At 38.2% G+C, this 26,491-nt stretch overlaps 1 protein-coding gene across 4 annotated transcripts in view; it reads left to right on the top strand.

The window, feature by feature from the left end:
- Fam204a (family with sequence similarity 204 member A) overlaps window positions 1-18,310 on the top strand; it is a 32,342-nt gene extending 14,032 nt beyond the window's left edge. For all 4 annotated transcript variants that reach the window (XM_046450398.2, XM_046450400.2, XM_046450399.2 and 1 more), the window contains 3 exons: window positions 2,952-3,041; window positions 16,832-16,938; window positions 17,249-18,310. In XM_046450398.2, the coding sequence (XP_046306354.1) occupies window positions 2,952-3,041; window positions 16,832-16,938; window positions 17,249-17,300 (249 nt within the window). In that variant the 3' untranslated portion in view covers window positions 17,301-18,310. The remainder of the gene's footprint in view (window positions 1-2,951; window positions 3,042-16,831; window positions 16,939-17,248) is intronic.
- The last annotated feature ends 8,181 nt before the right edge of the window (window positions 18,311-26,491 follow it).

Below are 26,491 nucleotides of genomic sequence, written 5' to 3'. Positions count from 1 at the left end.
TTAGCTTTGCTTGGACTGAAACAGTTCATGGATTGACACTATTCACAGACCACAAGTGGACCACAACGTAGACCACAGTTGGAGTGGCACTGCCCTCGGCTTCTGAGGTGAGCAGGGTTAGAGCTTCCTGAAAAAGAAGGATTCTGAAAAAGTGAGTCCAGGGTGTCTGGGTCATGGAAGAGTTCTGCAGAAATACCAGAAGGGAAATATTTGGAGATTAGACAAGAGTGGGAAGAGGGCATGAGAGCCATGTGGCCTTTTTAGGGTCAAAGATTATGAAGGGCCATTGATGAAGGTCTCTAACTCCTGTTTGGAGCAAGTGAGAAAGCCTGTTGGCTCCCAGTCCTTTGGAAGGGTTTGTGAGAAAGGACAGGCTTCACTCTGATAGACATTGGTGATGACCTCACTGGGCTGTTTCTCCAGACTTTTTAAACAGATTATGTTGTTTTTTAAGTCTCATTTCAACAAGGCTGCATAGGAACAAATTTTCTCTCGGTTGACTGGAATAATCAAGCAGTATACTGATGGAAGAGATGTTCTTAGGACTTCTGTTGTTACATAAAGAGGGAGAAGTCTATATGGTAATATTAACTGAATATGTGCTTGTTTAAGGATACAGTAGGGAAATCATCGTTAGAATAAGATTTTCTTACAAGAAGCATATGTTAGACCATTTGGGGGGTACTAATTAGTTCTACACATGACAGTAGAACACATTTTGATACATCATACGTAAATGGAGTCTAACTTCTTATTTCTGGTTGTACATGATATAGAGTTACACAGGTCATGTAATCATATATGCACATTTTTAAGGAGTAATTATATTTTATATATTAATAATGTCTGATTCATTCTACTATCATTCTTATCCCATATCCCCTCCCCTTCTTTCACTCCCCTCTGTCTAATCCAAAGTATGTCTATTCTCCCCTATACCCCCAACCCCTTAATGTGAATTAGCAATGACATATCAAAGAAAACATTGGACCTTTGGTTCTTTGAGATTGGCTTATTTCGCTTAGCATGAAATTCTCCAGTTCCATACATTTACTGGTAAATGCCATAATTTCGTTCTTATGTAAGGCTGAGTAATATTCTAGTGTGTGTGTGTGTGTGTGTGTGTGTGTGTGTGTATCATAATTTCTTTATCCATTCATCTGTTGAAGGGCACCTAGGTTGGTTCCATAGTTTAGCTATTGTGAATTGAGCTGCTATAAACATGGATGTGGCTGTGTCACTGTAGTATGTTGACTTTAAGTCCTTTGAGTATATACCAAGGATTGGGGTAGCTGGGTCAAATGATAGCTTGGTCCATTCCAAGTTTTCTGAGGAATCTTTATACTGCTTTCCAGAGTGGTTACACCAACTTGTAGTCCCACCAGCTATGTATGAGTGTACCTTTCCCCCCACATTCTCACCAACATTTATTTTTGCTTGTATTCTTGACAGTTGCCATTCTGACTGGAGTGAGATGGAATCTCACTCTCCAGATGGATTTGCATTTCTCTAATTGCTAGAGATGTTGAACATTTTTTTCATGTATTTGATGATCAATTGTATTTCTTCTTCTGTGAAATACAACTTAGTTCCTTACCCATTTATTGATTGGGTTATTTGTTTTTTTGATGTTGGTTTTTGAGTTCTTTATATGTCCTGGAGATTAATGCTCTATCTGAGGAGTGTGTGGTAAAGATTTTCTCCTATTCTGTAGGCTCTCTCTTCACGCTACTAATTGTTTCCTTTGCAGTGAGGAAGCTTTTTAGTTTGATTCCATTCCATTTATTGATTCTTGATGTTACTTTTTGCACTTTAGAAGTCAGTTCCTAAGCCAACGTGGTGCATATTTGGGCCTACTTTTTCTTCTATTAGGTGCAAGGTCTCTGTTCTAATGCGTAAGTCCTTGATCCATTTTAAGTTGATTCCTGTGCAGGGTGAAAGAGGGGGGTTTGATTTCATTTTGATACATATGGGTTTTCAGTTTCCCCAGCACCACTTGTTGAAGAGGCTAACTTTTCTCCAATGTATGATTTTGGCACCTTTGTCTAGTATGAGATATTGTATTTATGTGGGTGTTTTACGCTGTGTCTTCTGTTCTGTACCATTGGTCTACATATCTGTTTTCGTGCCAGTTCCACACTATTTTTATTACTGTGGCTCTGTAGTATAATTTAAGGTGTTAGACCATTTCTTTTTAAAAAATTATTTTTTTTAGTAATTATTTTCACAACTCAGAACTCATTTTTGTTAAGACATCTTTCCATAAATGTATGCTGAGTCCTACCTAGTCAGGTAATCCCATGAAAATTATAATTACAAATTTTTGTAGCATCTTTAGTAAATTAAGACATTGCCATAAGCAAATAAAATGTGATTAACTCCCATATTTAATATTCAACTTAAATCTTCTTTGTCAAATATGATGAAGGGCTGTTGAGTGAAAATCTTGAGCTAGAAGTGTAGGCCTTGCAGGGTCTGAATAAACCTTTTATTCATGTAACTTAAGTTTGGCTAAATTAAGGAGTCCGGAGCTCTGTTTCTTCATCTTTAAAAAAGGGTAGCATTATTCGATGGAGTTGTTACAAAGTTTAATGAGCTTTCTTCTCAGTACTAAACCCAGAGTCTACCACATAATAAGCTCTTCATAATTTTTAACTGTTATTACTATTAATAATGTTGTTTTAAGGGAAAGTATAGTTTTTGGAGTCACAAGAATCCGATTTGAATCTCCTTTTTATTGTTAGTTAAGAATTATATAATCTTGGATAAGTCATGTAATGTTTCTTAGACTTTCCAATCATGAATAGAATAGTAACAACTACCGTATGTTATTGTGAGAGTTAAGTGGTCTGCATGTCTGATACATTTGGTGTAGTCCTGTTACATAATGTTGGCTATCAAATGCACTCTTTTCATTTGTATTCTTAATTTTAGATTTCTTTCTTTTCTAGTCAGGTCTTGAAAAGAGGATAGACCAGGCTGTGGAGGAATGGGATGTTGAGAAGGCTGAAGAACTCAGCAACCAGCTTGCTACTCGAGAGGTGAGTCAGACTGATTACAAATTGCACTTCAGTGTTTTCTAAAATGAATCTACATTCTTTTTGCAATTTTTAATAAGCTCAGTATTAACTGAAACTTATGCTGGAAATAATCCATAAATTGATATCTAAACCTACATTTACTTACTTAGAGAGTTTTTCCCCAGGTATGATTAAAAGACTAGCTTTCTTTTTCCACTTGTGTCTTTAAGTTTAAACTCTTCCTGAGGGCATCCATACTTCTAAAGTCACACCCCTCAACCTTTTCTTAAACCTTGCTCTATAGCCTTTTTACTGCTTACTCTGCACAGCCCCCTTAGCCCTATAGAAATGTCTACTTTTTCCCCCTGAGGTCTATAGTATAAAAGAACAAGTACTTTGAATATTCTTTTCCCAACTACAGAAGGCAACAAGAAAATTCTGACTCCTACTCCCTGGAGATAAGGGGATTCCTCCCACTGAAAATTAACTTCATATATAGACTAAAGAGCTCATGGAGGCATGCATTTTGTTTGGTTGTTTTTTGTTTTTTTCTTTCTAGAAAAGAAATCTCTACCCTAGTTTTCATTTTTAGTGCCTGGAACCTTACTCATTCTTAGCCTAACTGCTCCTGTGCTTAGGCATTATTGGGCATTATTGGGCCATCTGTGTGAACTGCTGGCCAGGTTCAGATTCTAGCTCACTTGCAGGTGATATTTGCTTCTAAACTGAGACTCTAGGGATAAACTTACTATTTCGGTGTACTGTTCTTTGGAAATACTATTGTACTCTTCATCAGAAGACAAACAAATCTGCCATTAATAGTCATTATGATTTTTGTGTTTTCTCCTCATAATTTTGGCTGAATCTTGTGAATTTTATATTTTCATGTAGGTAAAACAGTTTAGGGGCTGGGGATGTGGCTCAAGTGGTAGCACACTTGCCTGGCATGCGTGCGGCCCGGGTTCGATCCTCATGCACCACATACAAACAAAGATGTTGTGTCTGCCGATACTTGAAAAATAAATATTAAAAAATTTAAAAAAAAAAAGTTCAAAAGAGAGCCTTAGAGATTCCAAAACTATGTTTTTCTTTAATCCCTTTAAAATTATTTGTTACTTAAATACTTCCATTGTGTAGTTTGTGTGCATATATGTATGTGTTAATGTCTGATATCATGGAAATTATAAAGCTGTGGACTTCATTTAGGGACACTGACAAGAAGCAGCATAAATCATAGGTATGTGGCTTTTCAAAAACTAAGCTGACATTTTTAAAAAGTATTTTTATTGCAGCAAAACATACATAAATTTACCTTGGCATTAAATACATCTACTCTGTTGTGCAGCCCATCACCATTGTCCATCTCCAGAGCTCTCTTCATCTTGCAGAACTGAAACTCTGAACCCATTAAACAGTGGCTCCCTGTTCTCCCCTTCATACAGCCCTGGACACCCCTCTCTCTCTCTGAATGGGACTCTCACTCATAGGTACCTCTTACAAGTGGAATCATGCTTGTCCTTGTGATGTAACATCTTCAGAATCTATCCATATCCCAGTATTTGTCAGAATTTCCTTCCTTTTTCAGACTTATCAATACTCTGCAGGTATTTGTTAGATTCTGGGTGTTATGTTTTGTTTGTGCATTCAGCTGAATGATGTTGCTGTGAACATAAGTGTACTAATATCTGTTTGAATACTGTTCTTCTTCAGTATGGGTAAGATAGGGAACCTCGTCCCTACCTGGAAAACTGTGCCTAAGATATCCTTTTAAAAATTCCACTCAACAAACATAGCATCTTTTATTTGTTAGCAAGTAAACTATTTGGCACTTGGAACTTATATTTCCATAGAAGTGCTGTTAGAAACAGTGGCTTAGTTTCTTGGTCAGCTTGAGAGTGTAGATAACTCATGAGATAGCCAGGTTACACCAGTGATATATCTGATCTCCAGATTTTGTAGTGCTGACCATGAAATCATTAGGGAATGGTGGGGAGGGGCAATGCTTGTGTGGCTGGAAGAGACTCCAGTGGGTAGATATTGTTCGTGGCTCTGACAATGGGCAGTATAGTAAGGCATCCTATTGGGATAGGGAGGAGTGGCTCAAGATCTGAGGGGTCTTTCAGGGACTGGAAAGCACAGGCAGAATATTCAGTCACTTAACTATGTCACAGTTAAGTAGGGATTTATGGAAGCTGGTGGCAGTGTCCTTTGAATCAGGAACAAAACCCATCAGAGAATCAGAGAACTGGTACTTAAATACATCACCGATGATGACATGTTTCATGTTGGGCTATATGTTGAGCAAATTTCTCTTGAATCCCTTTAAAAATTCCAGAAATGTGTTACTGGTTGCTCTCTGATGCTGGTTGGTCTTTGAGTCAGCTAGATAGTTCCAATAAAGCATAATACAGGCATGTGGAAAAAAACAAGCAGGGCTATAGAGTATGGCTGCACTACTGCAGCTGTGAGTATTGTGGGTTTCTGTCTCTTCTCTGGTCTGTTCAAGAGCATAGGACTCGGCCAACTGGTCTCCCATCCTCATTCTTTGTCCAGCCTTCCTTTTCTAAGACCCAAGAGTTGCATATTATCTAATCTCTTCCAAATACCATGGCAACTGTGACAGCAGAGTGCCCAGGCCAGTCAGTGGCCTTAGATTTTGGCCTTGGTAAAGGAAGAAAGGAAAAGGATAAAGTCAAGCCTAAGCTACAGCATTAAAATAGGAGCTCCATGTGACCCACTGATGGCTGTCCATTCCTTGTGGTCTCTTTCTGTTTAACAGTGGCACCCCCACTGTAGGTTGGGTTCCTTTTAGTAGAGTTAGTAATGCTAAAACTTTGAGTTGAACATGTTTTACTTAATTTTTCTTTAAAGAGAGAGAGAGAAGAGAGAATTTTTTAATATTTATTTTTCAGTTTTCTGTGGACACAACATCTTTATTTTTTTTTTTTTAATGTGGTGCTGAGGATCGAACCCAGCACCCCATGCATGCCAGGCGAGCGCGTTACCGCTTGAGCCACATCCCCAGCCCTTAATTTTTTTAAAAAAATTATTCAGACTTTGAGAAGGTTGGAAATTTGTATGTTTCTCTCTCTTTTCTGCATACTTTAAACTTACCAGGTGTCTTACTAATTTCCTAAATAACAATAACAATTTTGGTTTCCTTCATTTTGTTGGATTTTCTTTGTCTTTAATCTGGAGCAATTCCTCACTCTGTTTCTTAGAGCCTTGGTAATTTTGAAGAATGGAGGCCACTTGTCCAATGGCATGCCCCTCAACTTTGGTCTGCCTGATGCTTCCTCAGGTTAATTTCAGGTTGTGTGTTTTGGGCAGAAATATCAAGCAGTTGGCCATGTGTCCTTCTCAATGTGAGCTACTCAGAGGCACCTGCTATCTCTTTGTCCCATTTATTGATGGTGTTAATTTGATTATTTGATTGGGGTGGTGAATCTGTTTTGTAATGAGTGTCTGTGGAGAGACGGGAGGTAGTCTGAGACTTTAGCCATCTTCTTTCTCATACTTGTACCTTCTAGTTTTAACATCCATTGCTGATTCCTTTCTTGCTTGATGATGATTACCAAATAACTTTAGATCTTTTAGATTTGATTTGCCTTTACTTGGCAAACCAAATCTAAAATTTGGCTGAAGTGAGATATTTAATTATAGAATCTTTTCTGTGTCCATATTAAATCAGTAAATGTGGACAGTTTCCTACATATGATGTTCTGGGTTGGGAAGGGGTTGCCCATTGACACTGTGCGCACCTGGATTGCATTACTGACCTCCCCCACCTGCTGTACTCATCCAGGTGAACTGGCCTTGCTGAGTACAGTGTAAAGCTGCCTGGAAAAATACCTGGAAGCAGTACTGAAGGCTTCAGGAAGGAGTGTTTATTTGAGGATTTTTGGTATTTTGTTATCCTGTTTTAGAAATGGAACTTTTATAAATAATATCAACAAGGTGTTTTTCATCTAAAGGGCTGTTACTTCCTGGTGCACTTTAATATAAATGAGTTTTTTTTTAAAAAAAAATACATATTTTCAGCACTTGTAAAATGGGAAACATTATTCTTTTTACTTCCATACAAATTTAATGCTTTGTTGTGTCAAATTAAAGTTATTTAGTGTAGTGTTAAATAATTCTGATTAAAAGAGAAAACAATAATTTGGGCCCTCTACTTTCTCCTGGATAAGTGGAAAGACATCAAGACATCTGAAAAATGGCATTCAGACCTAGGTACTAGAAAGATACTGAGGGCACATTAATTAAGCACCCATGAAGAATAACTGATGAAGATGGAATTCCTGAATGAATAGTTTAGTTTGAGCTTTAAATTTTCTTATTCATCTTGGTGGTGCTATCACTGTGGATACGGGAGATGGGATTTTGAGAAGTAAGTGTAAATTTAGGATAGAAACTCTTTATGAATCTAAGTGTCCGCATGCCTGGTAGGTGTCCTTTTGGAAATCAGGTATGTTGGTTTTTAATCAGTACCATTTTCTTTTTTCAAGAAGCGGGGACTGGGACCTGCTGATAAAGCCTTTGCTCAGAGGCACAGATCCCAGAGTTCTTAAAGCCTTTTCCAGCCATAATAAGGGAAGCTAATTTTTGATGTTTAACATTTATAAGCCTGTGAAACTAATAGGGCAGCATTAGTTTTGAGAAAAATGAAGCCAAAAGTAGAGAATACTCCTGAAAACAGTTCTTAAAAAACAAAATGAAACAAAGAAAAAAAACTGTGTCAGAATAAGCCTGTCAGTGTGCTATCATTGTGTCACAGCAAGCACATAATTTTCCAGAAACACATTCCCTTAAATTAATGATGACATTAAGGATGATACAGAGTCTAGTTTGGGGAAATGGCCTGAGTTCATGTGTTTGAAGCCTGGCTTGTCTGTCATCCTTGGTTTGTCATGTCTTAATGGGCTGCTTTGAGACTGTCCCTCCTGTTGGTTGAATACTTTGTTGCTGTTAACAGTCTTGTAGGAAAAATGAAGTGGAGACATACACTTAATGTTGTGTCATACTGATAAAACTGTTCTAATTTGAATAAAATGTCTTGGTTTTTTGTTAAGTGTATGAACACAAGTATTGTATTTGTGGCTTGTTTAACCTTAGACTTGGAAGTACATTCTGTTTATTGATATGGTCCTTTGGTAATATCTTTTCTGATGTCTTCATCACACTATCTATACCAATTTATAGAAACCAGTAGAAACTAGTATTCTGCAATTAAGTGCTAAAGCCTAAATTTAATTAAGTAGGTAGCAGTTAGGTTGAACGTCACATTTTGTAAAGAAAACTTTTTTCTTAGATCTTCGTTTTGGCTGCTGGAGATAAACAATTGGTTTGGCAGAACAAGGTGTTCTTACCAACAAATTTGTCACACCTACATTAGCTATGCTACCCAGGTGAGTGACACTTTTACCTGTACAGTGTCAGGGCAGGAATGAGCAGGGGTTCCTATAAATTTTATTTGAGCTTTGTTTTGTATGTCCTTAAAGTAACTAAAATACAATGATCTTAGGCCACACCGAGTAAATTTACTCCTTGAAAACACCAGTACGTCATGTTGTAGCATTAAACTGTTTTTTGCAAACTGGAAAGAGTCAAGTTGTTTTTGATGATTTGCAACTTATTAATATTCACATCTGGGATACTTTGGTTATAATCCCCTGCCGTCTTTGGCCAAGGCCAAAAGCCAAAACCTTTCATTTAGATAAATGATATGATAAAATATTTCATATTTTAAAGTTCATTTTCTTGAATTTAACAACTGAGGACCCAAAGCAATGACTTGCTGTTGAACACAATAGTCATTTAGAATCTAATTGAAGTACCACAGGTAGATATGATTTTTATCTATCTGTCTGTCTATATATAATTTTAATATTATCTTTATGTATGTGAGTAAATATTACATGGCTAGGATGAGTTAAACCAGGAATTTAATTTTATTAATAGACAACTTAAATTTTTGGATTGCAAAGCAGTTAAAGTTAACAAAGTACTAATAGTTTGTTAATATTTAGATAAGAATGGCTTTTTAAAAAAATTAAAGTTTATATTGATTGTCTTCTTCCATAGATGAGTGAATTAAATGCTCTCTAAATTGGGGCAGAGTGTTAATTTGTAGCTTATATTTTATTTTTAGAGTAATTTCCTAGAAAATCTGAAAGCATTTTCATTAACCAGAGCTATGCATGTACATTTGAGAAGGTTTTGCATTTTATGTTAACATCCAAAAAGTAGTCCTTTCTCAAGTGTTCTGCATACTGAAGCACTTGTTCTAGCATTAGGGGTTTTCCACATCAGTTTGTTACTAGGCTTTGGCTTACCATGAGAGGGTTTGACTAATTATTCCTTTAATTTCAGTTGTTTGATATAGATGTAAGATTTATGGAATAGGAGCTTGAACCCAACACTGCCCCCCCCCGCCCCGCTCAAATAATATGATTTTGAGAGAGAGACTATCATACACCTGGATTGTTGTCACATCTAAAGTTTTAACGTGAAGCATTTGTGTAAATGTTTAAACTAGAAATGCTATCAGACTGACTAGAAGTTTAAAGTTACTTCTAGTCATGGTAGTTATGTTTGCACCAAAACAACAAAAGCTTTAAAAAAGCTGAATTAAAAGACATAGTGAAGCAAGTTTTAATTCTAAACCCTTCATTCTATAGGCCAGAGAGCAACATTGTTCCCATTTTTGTAAATACTTTCTTTGTATAGAAATAATCTTGACAAACCATGTTTCTGAAATAAAACAATTTGCTCAGATACAAAGCTGAACAGCATATTCCAATTAGCTGTTATAAAAATTTATCACTGGAACCTGTAACCTTTCTGAAGAAGGGTAGGTCCTTTCTGCTGTCTTAATTATTGTGATTTCTAGCCACTGAAGACTGGCTAAACACAGTAAAAATGTACTGAATATCATTTATTTGTATATATTAAGAATTTAAACAGCTCAACCTCAGTATTTTTATGGAATGGAGATTATTTTGCTGTGATTACTGGAATGTATATGGTGAATACAGTCCAACTATAGGTTTGCTTTAAAAGCACATGGTTGTTTTCTACTTAAATTACTTCATGCAGATTCAACTAATGTCTGCAGATACTCTGGAAAAATATATTTTATGTCTCTTTCAAATTTTACTACTCTGCCTTTGATTTCTTACTTTTCTTTTGTTTATTTCTCTTGCCAATTAGGCAGTAGAGGTCAGGACCATTTTGTTTTGGATAAATTTTCACTGATTTGCAATGGGAAAGAATATAGGACACTGGGGAAGAAAAGCCCTCTCACTGAATAGGTTGCGGCTCCTCCTCCTCAGTAGCTCCATCAGCCACCTATGGAGTGGGGGCTGTCATCTTCCGGAGGCGGGTGTGTCTGCTAGGGATCCTGAGAGCTGATTCCCTTTCATTAACTTTGGTCATCTCTCACTGCTTTTTAATTTCACTGTTCCTCCATGTATCATTTTGTACTCAGGGTATATAGTCTGGGGCTTAAATGGTTATTTTAATTCTTTGAAGCCTTGTTCTCCTTACTTCTTGTAAGCAATTCATTCATTACCTAAAGGTGAACACTTAATAAAATATATAGAAAATACGCTGTGTCTATCCAGCATAGGAGGCCTGGTACATTCCTTCACATCTACTCTGAAGATATGTTCATTCTCATAAAACATTGCCTTGAAGTTGGAACATTTTAACATCAGAAAAGTAAGAGTGGTGCTCAGTGACAGGCCTTTTCTCTCAGGATTTTAGGTTTGCTTACTCAGATCTCATTGCACTGTGGATATTTTCTTCTGACCTTTGGGGTCCGATTGGGTGATCACCTCGAATGGCATGCCTTATGCTCTCTTTTAATTATGTTTATCTGTGCTTTTAACTAACCTTAAAAAAAAAGATTTCAGATGTTACAAGTCTAATTAAAGAGACAGACAAAGCACAGTTTATACTGTAGATTTTTTCTGCAGTTCAATTAATCAGCATGTTTTCTCTTTTAATTAAAACCATTTTAGTAAATTAAAGCCCACAGCAAAACACATATATAATTTGTTTGTAATTAGCTCTTAATTGGTGGTAGTTGAAGCTTAGCACCCTTGGTTTCTTTCTTCATGATTGCCATTTTATTAGCAGCCAGTCATTAATTAATCTTTTTTCTAATTAGCTTATAAAACTGTTGATGGCACATTATTGTAAATGTGATTTTAAGTTCAAAGCTTGTTAATAGGCTTTCTTAGAAGAACAGAGATAAAGAAATTGCTGAAAACAGTACTACAGTTCTTTTAAAAAACTGTCTTTCTTATGGGGGCTGTGTAAAGCATCTAACAGCTTATGGTTAATTTTTTAATGCTTTTTTTCTCTTATGAATGGAATAAGTTGCTTGAATATAAATGTCTGTGTACAAGAGTAATTTCAACAGTATAGCATCTTTTTTCTGTCTTTTGGAATGCTGTAATCTACATATAACTTGAAGCCTTAATAGTCATCATTAAAACAGGTGTTATATAAACTATTTCACTGTTAAATCAAAGTTGAATATGTGAATTATATCATGTATGTATGTGTATATCTGCTTATACCATATATAAGATTTGGTTTGTGTGTATGTGTATGTGTATATATTTGATGTGTTTTAAAGTCAGGATTGTGCACAGTTGTACACACATGTAGATTCATGTTGTGCACAAACAGATGCAAACATATGCCAGTCTCTGCTTTGCACCTTTTAAGATGACAGTGAAATTCAGTTATTTCCTCTGACAGAGAAAATGACTTGATTTAGAATCAGAGTTAAATGACTAGGTGTGGCATAGCTTATTTGCTGTCATCAGAGGTTTGGCATCTCAGGTGTGATCCTGGGAAGAAAGGTCCCAATCCAGATGTGGACATCTGAGTTTACTGGAGCACATCCCATGTTCAGTTGTGAAATGAGTGAAACCCATTAGTCAACATTATGTTCTTGAAGTATACTACCAATTTTATAAAACTCCTTAACTGCTTGGCATTCCAAGTGGCTGTTTTTAAAAAATCAATTATTACTGCAAAGTTTTTTTTTTTAAGTTTTTAAAAACATAGCATTCCCAGTTATTCGAAGTGCTTGTTCTTATTTGCTTCATGAACTTTGTATGTGATTTCAACTTTGACTATTTCTTTGCTTATTTTTTAGAAGGCATTTCACGATGCCATGCGAGAGACACTAGAAAGGGATAGCTGACAAGGAAAAAATTAAAAATTGGATAAAAAGTAAATGAATAATGTCATATTACTAAAAAGATGAGAGGCTAATTTGTGCCGACTTTTTGCTAATTTTGTTCAAGCCTCAAAATGAGGAGCTGTCACCCGTTCTGTGTAGCACTGATGACAGTGCCAATGATCCATGAAATAAGCTGCTGCTGGCTTTGTTCTGATAAGAATGAACAAATCTGCACAATGTTCGGCTCCCAGAATCTCATTTTCATACTTGCATGCAGGCTAAAAGAAATAAGCTGTTTGCAGGCTTGATTAATCAGACATTGGAGGGTTTTTTGTCTCTTTGATCTCTTTCGTCTCCTAGGTAACTTGCTTGACATTAATGTTGAGCTTGAGTAAAGACAATCAGGAATTGTCGACCAAACTGATATAAAAATTAAAGACCTTAACACTTTAAGTACTCCAGTAATGGTTCCGCTTTACTTCAGAAAACATCTGTTTTCATTTAATTAAAGAACAAAAGAGAATGGCATAAATATTTTTCATAGAGACCTATTATTCCATAAAAAGTTAAAGTATGATAATTGGTATTTTTAAATAAGTGCCTTGAAAGTGTTCAAAAGGGAGGAAAACTTCATAAATCTGTTACAAGCTAGTAATTTTGAGATGAGTAAAATATTTTATGAAATGGATAAGAAGTTTATAGTTGTGCTAGATTAAGCTGTTTGAATCAGATGCTTCAAATGATTATCAGCAAACTTTATAATGACAATATTTTCTGTACAAAACTAACTTTATTTTGAAGTTTGTCTTTAAAATATCTGTACCGTGCTATAAGGATGTGCCATTATATCTATTTTACAACCCAATATGATTTACACATGCTAAACCTGTAAAATTGAAAGGAATTAAAAAAATGTCGCCGTGCATTTGCTTGAGGTTATGCAGACGCTTTTACAAATCTTCCAAGTGGCTGTAAAGATGAATGCCTCAAGGGTCCAGCCAGGGCCCTGCTTTTCCAACCAGCTAAAGCCCTTATCTTAAATCCAAGCAAAGTACCATTAATCTTTTTGAAAGACCTTTTATGGCTTTTAATATATCCCAAATTAGAACATTTTACACCCTTGGTTCCTGAAATATGGTGATAAAAAGCCTTTAGAGCTTAATTTTCCTTACCGCATGCTCTGACCAATTTGCAGTTCTTTGTGATAATGTTTAGACACCTTAATTAAAATGCAGCAAAATATTGGATGTTCTATATGGAAAATGCTGATACTTTGGCTACACATACAAGAAGCTCTGTATATTTTTTTATTCATTTAAAAAAATGTCTTTCCACATTGTGTTGCTGTAGTTATCTGATGACCTGAAACAGTTTTTTAATATAAAAACCATTGACCAAGCTTTTGTGATGTTTACATTGGGCAAGAAGATGCATTTTTCTTTTTATAGAAGCAAAAGGGGGATTCTTGTCGGCCTGTTTTATTTGTTTGTAATACTGAAACAGCGCAGTATTCCTTTATATTCTGGAACTCGAGGTAGTCATCTTGCTGGGAAAACTACGTTTTTCCCTCAACCGTCTTTTCCATTGAAGGCCTTATTATCCTTTTACGTTTCCAGATAGTTCTTGTTCTTTTTTCTTTCCTCACAGAAATAAGTGAAACACTAATTTTTAAGCACATGAGGGACTATGACTTTTCACCATCATTACAAGCTAAAACAGTTTTCTATTTAACGTTTATCAGTTGAAGAACATTCCATTTAACGTAACCTATGGTAATAAGGTACAGTTAGAGAGTATACTTTTTACAGGAACAAGTCGGTTTGTCTGAAAGTGTTTCTATGCACCTGATAACTGCTTGTATTTATTTAGTTCACAAAATGATGGACCCATCTCGTGTGAACGCTTTCTAATGCATTCTAATGAGTCATTTTTAACAAGTTTATACTGTGTGTTAAGATTGTATGCACTGAGCCTGTACTGTGTTGGGTTTGGCTGTGGCCTTGCTGGGACATGGGGGGTTTCCATTCTCAGAGTGGGTGAGTGTGTTGAGGTGGAGAGCCCACAGGAGTCAAGTGGCTGCGTGTCCACATACTGAGATCCACCTTGGTTCGTCTTTTTGAATTCAGGAAACCCATACTGGGAAATTGCAATAAGTTTAAAATATAAAGCTTAATTTAAAACAGTTTTAGAAAATGATTTTCTTAAATGGTTAGTGGCGTATAGCAGAGATGGTTTGAATTGTTTTTATTTCTTACCCAAAGTCTAGGCTTAATTTAAATATAAGATAAACTAGCTGAGTGAGTCCCTTTGAGCGTATGGAAAAACTGTATTATATATATCACATTTGCATTTGATATATAAATACATACGAATGGAGTTATGGAAAAATACAGATTATTTTCCCCCTCCATGCTGGGAATAGAGCTCAGGGTCTTCACATGGTAAGCCCATGCTCTACCACTGAACCACACTCCAGCCCCCAAGTATAGATTTTTATGTTTTACCTTTGTAGGTTCTGTGTGAATGTGGGTAGCCTCTTGTGCATCATAAACTTAAGGTTGAAAGCTGTATTTTTTGGCAGAAGATGGCTTTTTAGGTGTGCGGACTGCTCCCCTAGTGTCCTATTGTGCCTTTATATTTCTGTGTGAGCAGAAATGATGTATGTCACTTTGGGATGAAAGTATTTAAGAGCCAGTATGAGACCCTCTACCTCTTCTTGTGCCATGTTGACTGTGAAGGCCAGGTGTGGAGGGGCTGGCAGCACAAGATGGAAAGGCCTGCCTGTGCACAAGGACTTCAAGCAAAACAAGTAAAAGCTTGGCCAGTGAGATTGAGGATTTGTTTGGTACTGCAGTGGTGACCAGCCTAACCCAGTGGGTGCTAACTTGAGGTTTTACTAGTGTCACAAGTAGAAGGTTTTTCAGTGGGTAGGAATTCCATCTTAATGAAAAATGACACACAGCATCCTTCCAAAGTTTCGACAATGATGCTACAACCCTTTGATTCTAAGCCTTCTTTTGGTTGACTTAGGTGAATTTTTCTATAATAAAGAGCTGGGAGTAAAAGAAGAACCAGCAGAACAAAGCCTTCATTGAGGCCGCTTGCTCTCCTCGCCCACAGCTTGAAAGCAAGCCTTGTTGGTTCAGTACTGTGTCTCCAGCACCTAGAACATGCCTGGCAAAATTGTGCATTTGTGCTGTCAAAAAGCGTGTTCTTGTAGAAAAGATGACAACAGCAGTGTTAACATTGGTTTGAGTTTTGAGTGTATACTAAGTTTGGTCTGCTTTCTCAAGTGAGCTCTCAAGTCATGATTAGTCATTCCTTCTTCAGTGGCTGTTCTGTTGGTGTTGACCGGTTCAGCACCTTGGCTTGATTGTCAGCTTCCTTCCATTTGCTTATGTTTTATGTACATATTTTTAACTGAAACTCTTTTTTCTCCCATTTATAAGTGCCAGCCAGTGCTTGATTACCACTTGTCTGTTTTGCCCTAAAGGAAACTGTTCTCCAAGATAAGCTGAAAGACATGTCAAGCATGCCAGACCTTGCTTTCCTAACTTGGCTTCTTTCCTTACACATGTGCTCTTAACCTCCTACAGTGCCTTCCTGTTGGCAAGAAGATCCCTAAAGTTTTAGGCTTTGATGTGTTGTCTTTAGGGTGGCTTCCGGGTCCTTTCTTCTCATCCACTAGTCTGCATGTCTACCAATAAGCATTAGGTTGAGTGAAGGAATACAAAAAAACAAACACTGGAAAGGTTTAACCTCCATTGTTAATCTGGGCTCTCAACAGATCTGATTGAGCCCTCCGTGTATGCTGGGCATTTTAAAATCAGCATCCCTGACCTGGAGATACTTTGTGGGGAAAAGCTCTGAAACCAGAAAAGGGATGGAAAAATGCAGAAGCAAGAATGGTGATAGAATGAATTAGAGAAGACTTTGGGGGGTGGGAGGTTAATTTTGAATGACTCTTGTGGGACTGGCAGTTGGACATTAGGGAGGTACGCAGAGGGCCCTGCCCAGGGAATACCTGGGTCCTGGGGTCCAGCCTTTTCACTTCCTAGTACCCCTTATATTCTTTTCTCTCTCAGATACTTAAAAGCTGTTGCCCATCATGCAGAGTGCATTTATGAAGTAGTAATTAGCTTTCCCATGTTTTATTAATCCCATCTGTGACTGCCAATCAACGCTTCTGATCAGCATGAGATAACTGGTGTGACCGTACTGAGTTGCTGTAATTCTAGCCCAGAGCAAAGAAAGTTGATGTCTCTGTCAGTCTGTGCAGCCTTATCAGGACAAATTCCTGTTCCGCTGACTAAAATGCTAGGGTAGCTTGAAGAGCCTCATTACTACCTTTGTGGACCCTCAAGGGGCCTCTGTTTGGGAAGGATTTCCATCCAGGAGACGGCACAGCTAGGGTTGAGTGTTGGGAGGGAAGGGAGATATGGGCCATATCTATGTATTCATTCTTGTGTATTTAAGGGGCCTGAGCATAGGATTTCTCAGTTCTAAAATGTAGCTTTCTTACCCACACATTTTCAGTTATTGGTATTATAATTCTTGTATTAGCTAGAATATTTATTTTCACATTTTTTTCCTTCTTTGTGATTCTTAGCTTGGTGTAAAAATTGCCAAAGCAATTGCCTGTCACAAGTTTGTAAAAGCCAAAAAGGAGGCTGAAAACTCTCAGGCTGCTCGAAAAAAGAAGAAACTTGCGTGGGGGTGAGTTCACTTCAGATTTTTAGTAGTTATTCTACTGATCTCATAGGAATTGTAGAAAGCCTGCTAATACATTTTGTGAATCCAATTTGTACAGAACTGTTCCTTACTTTATTGTTTGTATCTTTGCTGAATGTTTATCAGATTATAAATATGGAGGCATTTTTTTACCCTGTTTGATGTTTGTTTTGTAAGCAATGGAGTATGTGTCGTTTTTACATTTGTTTTGACTTTGATCACTTAGTAAACATGTTACTTTAACAAATTATTCTATTTTAGAAATAAATTGAAATTTTTATGTTCTTCATTTTAGATTTGAAGCAAAGAAGAGATGGGAAACCAAAAGCAACATGGGATATATGTAATTTGTCAGAGTTCTTCAAGACACTTGCAGAAATTTACTGAAAAGATTTTCCTACTTAGGTTAAATATATCAGGAAATTGATAGAAGTAGAAAAAATAAGCATAAAACTATGGAGTTGATTATCAACTCTTTTCAGCCTTTTCATAAGGAGTTCTTTCTATTGAAGTGGATGAAATGAAGCATTTTATTATTTATGTAAGGAATCTAAGCATACATACAAGAAAAGAAATGGGATTTTATTTATTTATTTGTATAGACCTACAGTATAAAATCAATTTTGCTTTTCATGTGTTTGGTATAGCGTAGCCTGTGAGGTCCTTGTACTTTACTTGCTTATATGTTCTTGGCATAACTACACTTTTTTCTAGAATTGTGTTTTTAAGATTGGCTTTTGTTTATAATGGATTAGTTATAAATGCAAGTAAGTCTCAATTGATGCTGTCTTTACAAATGACTTTAATTACCCTGATGTCATCAAAACAACTTTTTTATTTATTGGAGGCACTAGAGTTGATATTTCAAAGTCACATATTAAAAGCAATTGATATATTTTGCATACCTTCTGATTATTTTTGCATACCTTCAATTGGAAGGTATGCAAATACTTTAGAATGTAGTATTTGGAGGATGGTTTAAATTCAGCACGGCCTAGAAATGTTTTCCTAAATATCTCGTGACCTTGTCATTCTTTAAATTGTGAGATGATTCTTGGAATAGAAAGTGGTAAAATTATATTAAACAGACAATTATAACTCAAGATAACATAACTTTGAATTGTCTAAGAACTGGTTTGTTTTTATTCTCTTCCCCATTTCTCCTTCACAGATAGAATGAATGAATGAATGTATGAATGAGGCTGAAAAGAGGAATGGTCCCACAGGAAGTAGTTTTCATTAGATGTGTGTTTCATAGTCCTAATGGGAAGGGGCTTTGAGAAATCATACAATAAGCTGGTAAGGAAGTCCACAGTTGAACCTATGTTATAAATAGTAATAAAACTTTATTCATTTATGGTGTTGCATTTAACTTTTTTATGTTCTAGAATAAGTGAATAATTGCTTGTTATTTAAAAGTCCAAAAGTCATATCTTGCTTCTGTGTAGTTGAGGAAAGCTGATGTAGAGAAAGCAAGATTTAGGAGATTGTGCATCTAGTAATTTATCATGAACAAGTATTCAGACCAGATATTGGGAAGCTGTATATTTTATAACATAGTATTCCTTGTTCCATTTTATAGATATTATCATGTACTAGTTACCTACAACATTTATTTTAGACTCCTAAAGGGTCAATACAAACTTAGAGCACAGGAACCTTTCTTCTACAAAGCCATTGTGGAAGAGGTATCCATGACATAATCCACTGGTTTTGTCTGCAGTATGAAAAATACTGTCTTTGAGCACTGGGTGGTGTAGGTATTCTCATACACAGGTCCCCAAGACAAGATTTCTCTTTGACCTCTGCCTTGCCCCTGCCTCCCCCACCCCAATATGTGCTTCCTTTGGCATTTAGTGACCCCTACAGGTGCTTCACACCTTGCTTCTCCTGCTGAGGCCTCACCAGAATGGCTTCCTTTAGGGTTGGATCTGAGAGTCTCTGAATGAAGGCTGGCCTCCAAAAGCCCTTCTTCACCCCTGTTTGGTGCTAGCAACTGCTCCTACAGTGCCCCCCAGTTCATGGTTATGTCTGTGTGAGCATTTTAACTGAGTGGAATACAGAGGTGGTGGGGTCAGATGCAATAGGGGACTCACTTGACAAGGGAACCCTATCTCCTATGATGTCCCTACTCGTTTAAGGGTATGAGCTGTGAAAAGCTTCAAAACACTGGTTCAGCCAAAGAGTGGGTGGAAGGGAAGGATTTTCAAGAGAGGAAGGAACTGGTGTCTTATGTTGGCCCTGCCTGCACCTTATTTGGGACCAGTTTGTTTGATCAGCCTTGATACAAATTAGACATTTTACTCATTATAAAGTGAAATGGGAGCATTATTCCTAGAGTACCCCTGTTGCCCAAGGGCTCTCCATTCCGATCACATTAAAATAAGGATTCTTTATGGATCAGTAATAACTTCAGTTCCTGAAGCTTCAACATGTGCATGTACTACTACCAGAATGCTTGAATTAGATTAGTAATGTAAATGTCAGTTATTGTTAACTGAGATTAATATGTTTTAAGCCATTGGTATGGCATTAATGTAACTATGATTTATTGTTTAAGTACTTTAGGCTAAAACAGCTTACTAAAGAACAGTAATTTGGAGCTTTACAGCCCTGGTTTTGAGAAGTAAAGTTGGTAGTGCATTCTTGTGTAGGAGCCCTCAGGATGTTTCTGATTTTCAGCAGAACATTCTATTTCCTTCACCAAAAGGAGAGTTTGAATATATAATCTCAGGCTTGCTATAATTAGTTCTGATGACAGAGTTAAATACCTCAGCCAAGACTGTAAATCAGTAGTTAAACAGGTTTCTGCAACTGATCATAAATCTCAGACTCCATATTTTAAACACTTATTTTGGGGGGCAGACAGATTAAGGAGGGGCAGACCAAGGACAGGAATAAAATGTTATCTCAAGTTAACAACTTAGAACATCACAGTTGAAATCTACTGATTTCCTTTATGCCTTTTGTCTAAAGTGTTCTTTTTTAAATATTTTAATAACTCAGCTTATTAACAACTTAGAGAAGTTTGAATTTAACTCAAAATATGAAGATGTAATTTACAGAATGTCTAAATTCTCATTTGTTAAAAGATTATTACTTTTTTAGCAATGTGTTTTACCAAAAAATATTGTATGAATCTGATATTTAAATAAAATGCCCATTATACATCGTTTTTTTTTTTTTTTTTTTTAAAGAGAGAATAAAGTTTGGGGAAACAGGCCGATGTTATGTTTAGTACCATTTTGGAAAATTAACTCAGTGAAACCTAGTCATCTAACTCAGAACCAACTGGGACAATTGAAGTTTTCAGTGTTGGCAGAAGTCACTTTTATTTTTAGTATCTGGCAGGGTTGCAAGTGCTTTGCATGTCAATTTAATATTTTGTCAAGCCAACTGTTTATTCATTGGCTTAAAATTTACACTCTACTAAAGTCTTAGCTCTGACTTTCATGAAACAAATAGTAATATTTGGACAAAATGTGTACATGAAAATCTTTTTCCAAAACCGAGCATAGGTTGGTATCTGTGGCATCGGTGCCTTCTAACCTGGTAACAGATCTTGAAAGTACTTTTAAAGGTTGAAGGTAAAACTCATAGCAGCACAGTTCAAGTAGTTTTATTGTGAAACAATTAGAATGTGTTTCCAAGTTTTCAAACTTAAGTGAGAGACTTATGCTGTAAAGCAGAATACAATAGAATAAGTTTCAGTGAACTATCAAGATACATTTTATGAAGATATGTGGTTCTTCGCCGTTGTAGCACACTTAGTGAGACCAATTTTATATTTCTGAGGTTGAGGTTCTCTGTAGATTTTTAATCAAGTGAGCAGAACTGCGTTTTTTTTACTTTATTATTTTATTTTTCTCTCCACACTATTCCCTCACACACACACACACACACACACACACACACACACGTTAGCATGGTGGCAATCATCAGCACCCACTTAGGGGAAGGGGTTCTTTGGTCAGGAGCAGAGCAGCGTGTGGCAGCTCAGGGTGGCTGTAAGGGAACTTAGAAAGGAGTCACAGTTTTGCTATGGTGTGGGAATGGAGTGGAGTGTTTCCTTAGTGGCACTTCCTCCTGCTGTTTGGTGGGTGTTCATTTTGCCCGGGTGTCTTCAAGTACAGCTGTGCCTTCTGAAAAGCTTCCTGTTATGCTGGCTCTGGTGATTTTGATCCCTGGAACACAGTGACAGGCTCTGGTGGAACAGTTTATGAAATGCCATGCAGTATACTGTGTTTCTAGAGCTGCTTGTAAAATCAAGAATTATCTGAGGCATAATTATATTTTTATTGGTATTAGTAATCCCTTTCTAAATTCAAGTAGAAAAACATGAAAAATATCCCAAATGAGATGGCATTTTTAAGAAATTGATTTTTAGTTTTATGCCCAGGTCTGTTTTTTAAGGAAACAGAAATGCCCAGGAACAAAAAAGAGGGAGGGCAGTGCTTGAGAGAAACTTGGCTCCTATTGGTCCTATGCCAGCTTGCCTTCTGTGCCCATTCCTGAGCACCACCCTAGCAGCTGCAGCCAGTGCCACCTCATGGGCCCGTGGGCTGCTTCTTGCTGAATTGCTGCAGGGGGCCTGCTTGGTGACAGGTATGGAATGAGGTAATCTTTTCCCACCTCTCATTTCTGAAGGGTGTGTCCATCCAGTCATTACTTGTTCATTGAACTGAGAGCTTTAGAAACCAACAGCTACAGTACAAGCTGTAATTATTGATGTCTGTTTCATATTCATCTGTAAGTTCTGGCATTTGGTCAAGAAGTTAATATATCACTTCATCTTCAGGCTGAATGTGTCTCAGCTATCAAAGTTTTATTGTTTGATGGATAGCATACAATTATGACTGCCCAGGAAAAAAGGTGTTTTCATTTGTAAAGTGGGTGATACCAGGAGAAGTAATTATGAATGTCACAAGAAATAATGAAACAAACAATGAAGCTTTGAGTTTCTTTGAATTCCTCCCCACATGATATCTGAGGAGCGTTTACTGAACAGCTTTAACCATGTGGCATTTACTGAGCTAACTCTGGCACACCCAAAGATAAATAAGCACAGTCTAATGGAAAATATATATAAACCAAGTTTTGGACAACTGGATTTTTAGATGGGTTATTAAGAAAATCAGTGAGATTTTCCTTTGCTGAATACAAAGAAATAATTCACATGCAGTAAATTAACAGTTTTAGTCACCTACATGTGTGCGTGCAGGACGTTGAATTGCCTAGCTGAGCAGTTGCCTACAGTTGTTCTCAAGCTTGGGACTGATCCATGGTGCTTGTGTTAGAGTGGGTGGATGACACCCTGACTTTTGCCTCACTTCCTGTGCTCACTCTAGAGGTGAGGATTGCTGGTGGAGTGTGACTCAGGAATGAACATTAACATTGGGTTCTGTTCACCACCTAGTAACTTAAGCTGGAGCTTTTGTTAGACTGTGTCAATATGTCCTCAGGTAGGCGGTGTCAGTGCCTGCCCACGTTAGGGTAATGCTAGCTTCTGCCAAACATGTGTCCCCAAAATATAATGACTCAAGCACAGAAGTTTGTTGCTTGCGTATGAGACAAGGGACAAGGGATGATCCTACCAACTGGAGCCTTTGCCCTGGACACTCATTCATACCCGGGCTGTTGGTGCTGTGCCACCTTTTCCTAGTTGTGCCAGGTGTCCCTGCCCCAGTACACTGGCAGGGAAAGAGTACTCCTGGAAGTTACAGGCCTGGCCTAGAAGTGGAACTCAGTACTCCTTACTGCCCTGGCTAGAACTTCATCACTTTACACCTAACTGCAGGGGAGGCTGGGAAATGTAGACTGGCTGCTTCCAGAAAGAAGAGGAAGTAAGCTTTCATAAACAGCAGACCTGCCACATTGCCTTAATCACACATGACCTTGAAGTAGTAGTACCTGTAAGTTTTTCTGATTTTAACTAGCAGAAACTGCTTCTTGTAACTTGGTGTAGTCAGACTTACTCGAATGTGTTGACAAAGCTGAGTCAAAATCTTCCAGAAGGGAAGATTGTGCAGAAGACAGGTTGAGGAGGAAAGTTTTAAAAGGTAGCACTTCAACAGCAACATCTGAGATGTCAAGCAAGAGAATGGCAGAGAGGTGACTGTGAGCACCCAGCGGTGCTGGGGATCATGGCCAGATCAATATGTAAGCCAGGATCACAGTAGAGGGTGCCTTAGGTGGGTTTCCTAGAAGCAGTACCTCAGATCTCTTGTGAAAGTAATTTATAAAGGAATGCACTTCAGGAAAAACCCGCAAGGGAAAGGAATAGCAGAACAGGATAAAGCCAGTGCATGGGGTGGGGGCGCTCCTGTTTGCATGGAGGGAACGATCCTTACACCTGGAATCAGTCTATCAGTGCCTAGAGCAAGGGGGCCTCTACCTAGAGACTTTCTCCAGTGGAGGGTAGTTATCCAGAAAAGGGACAGCTGAGAACAGTTGGCAGCCATGAGCTGGGCACCTACTACAGAAGAGGGCAGTGCAGTGTGCGCCAGGACAAGCCATTCTCGTCACTGTTCTTCTGCTGAGATCTGTTTAAACAAGGCAGCATGGGGTGGGGAATTGAAGTCAAAGGGATTAAATAGTGCACACTCTAGCTGGTGGTTATGATTCAGTGGAATCATACGCTGGATGAAGCAGCTGGAGCTGAAGTCATAAATATTGTGACTACTGACTTCCAGGATAAATGAAACTATTCAAGGATCATTTACAGTCCCCTACTCCTCTAGGTTTTTCTTGACCTTTAGGTTGGAAATCACATCCTCAAAACCCTCATAGATTTCTGAGCCCAACCCAGCCAGATCTGCTGAGCCTCCAAGCATGCCATCTTGATCTGTTGTTCTTTGCTTTCTACCTCTCGAGTGATTCCTATTCAGCTACCCAGTACAGGATCGCAGGCCAGCTTTTTACATGGGATGAAAGAATGGATGGATGGACATTTATTTATTTATTTTTTAATTCGGTGCTATGGATCAAATCCAGTGCCTCAGTAGTAGGCAGGCATTCTACCACTGAGCCACAACCCCAGCCCCTCAACTGAAAAATTTTTAAACACTGAGAATTTATTGTTATTTATGCTCCTGCCTTAAAGAGACACCTTACTTATACAAACATCGTGTAAATGTCTAGTAATCAAAAATTGAAGACTCTTTTTTTACTGTTTGCATACAGTGCTTGTGCGGACCTCTCTAAGGAAGCCCAACAAGCATTATATTTTGTTCTGTAAAATGAGGACAGTGAGGTGCTAGGAGATTTAAGAGCTATACATCTAGCATTAAAGCTCCAGCATTAGAACCAAGGCTAGGCCTTTGCGCTTTCCCCCTATTCTGCTATGAAGTGTTCCCTGAAAGTTCCTGTATTGGGAACTTAATCCCCAAAGTCTTATGTTAATGGTATTTGAAGGTGGGACCTTTGAGAGGTATTTGGATTCATGAGGGTGAATCCTCATGATGGCATTAGTGGCTTAATAGGAAGAGGGACCCACACTGGCTAACACTTGTTGTGTTTCATCATGTGACACCTTCCATGTTAGGCTGTAGTAAGAAAGCCCTCACCAAATGCCAAGCAATCACTGGTGCCATGTTCTGGGACTTCTCAGCTCTAGAACTGTGTGCCAAATAAACTTCTGTGCTTTGTTAATAACCTGGTCTCTGATAGTTTGTTATAGTAACATAAAATTGAGTAAGACAAGTGATTCTCAAAGTGTGATTAATGCCCACCTGCAAGCAGAATCATTTACTAAAATATAAACTTCGTGGTCCCACTTGGGGAACTGGGCCTGGGAGTCTGTATTTTAATACACTCCTCTGTGATTAGTGCATCCTAACAATGACATGTTGTTGTAGAGTAACACCTCCTTCCTACATGGAGAAGGAAAGAAAGGCAAGCCAACGAGACTCATACATCTTTCCACGAACCATAGGGAGGTGGAATACCATATAGTATGAATACTGAGTAACTGCATTAATATAATGCTCACAGCCCCAAACAGTCTGGCTCTACTTGGTAAACCACTTTTCATTTTCAAAAAAGAGCAGAAAAGAAAGGGTCTGTGTCAAAGAACTCAATTGGAATCCTTGCTTGATACTTGCTTTCTTGCCAGCAGTGTTCAAAAAGAAAAATCCGAAGTCCACGCACTTGAAAGTTCCATTCCCAACGGTGGAGGGCTTAATTAAAGTCCTCAGATGTTTCTCTGCACCTCAGAAGGTGTGTTTATGAAATTCATATATTACCAAAAGTGGCTTCAACAATCCTTGCTGTCTAAAACCTTGTCAGTTGTGCAGCTCTCAGGAGCAGGCTGCCTTCTTCAAGATTCAGTGCCCTGGTCCCTTTACCTCTGTAGCCTTGAGGCAATGAGGACTGCTCCATGGTCTGCCAGGATGGCACTAGAAGATTTTCCAAACTCAAGGTCAGATAAGAGAATCTGGAAGAAACGCCACACACGCATACCCATTTTCTTTCCTCATTCTTTGAATAAATACATATTGAAGGCTTGTGATGTTCTGGGTACTGTGGCAAGCACTGAGGATACTGTGCATAAAACAAAAATACTGGACTTTGTAGAGTTTGTACTATAGTGGGGAGAACAGATAATAAAATTGTGACATCACCTGGGAAAGACAAATGCAAGTGCTCAGGCCCCACACGGGACCTGAATGAGGAACTGTTGTAACAAGACCCTGGGGATTCTGATGTGCACTCCAGGTTGAGAAGCACTGTGCTCTCAATGGTGATAAGCTATGGATAACAAGGGGCCCAGAGGGACATGTTGCCGACTCCAGAAGATATGCAAGTGGTGAAGTCGCATCACAGTGGGCTATGGGATAGCCCAGATTTAAATCTCAGCCCTGACACTTGCAGTGTGGAGAGCCATTCTCACACGTGACTGGGCGACTCCCGGTTTGGGTCTGAGGCGCTCTGACAAACCTGTGTCGGAGCTTTCCCGGCCCTCTCCTGATGAGAGAACCCGTCTGTGTGGGGGTGTGACTGACCACTGACCCCGGGGGCCCAATCACTGACCCTGACCTTGGAGTGCGGCCCCCCTCAACCTTCATTGGATGGAATTCTCCCCTGAATTTCTTGTTCCCCAATAAAAGGCTACTCCCTGGCGTGCTCGCTCGCTCTCTCCTGCTAGCCCTGAGTAATCCTTGCTGCCCTACGGGTGGTTCGAGGTTGGAGCCAGAGAGGGGAGCCGTCTCGGACCTGGTCATAGAAAAAGGTAACTGAGTCTGTGTGTTTTATTTCCATCTCTGCTAGCTAACTTTTATGCCAAGAACCTCATTAATGAAACCAATGCGCAGGCCGCATGGTGGATTGCAGAATGTGTAACATCAGGCAGATTGCTTAATCTTCCTGTACCTTAGGTTATTCTGAAAAAAATGAAGATGATAATAGGGTTGTGAGAATTAAAGAAATTAATGAGCATGAAAGTACTTACAATAGACTATGACATGGAGCACACAATATGCCTGTTAGGAGATGATTCTCCAGACAATTCTTGGACTTTTTTCACATCTTGACAAGCAAA

This window comes from Marmota monax, unplaced genomic scaffold (genome assembly GCF_021218885.2).
Source record: "Marmota monax isolate L192 unplaced genomic scaffold, Marmota_monax_Labrador192_F-V1.1 WCK01_AAM20220418_F8-fsc00004, whole genome shotgun sequence".
In the NCBI taxonomy this organism is placed as follows: Eukaryota; Metazoa; Chordata; class Mammalia; order Rodentia; family Sciuridae; genus Marmota; species Marmota monax.
Note: the sequence above shows the minus strand (reverse complement) of the source record. Positions and strands in the feature narration are given on the sequence as shown.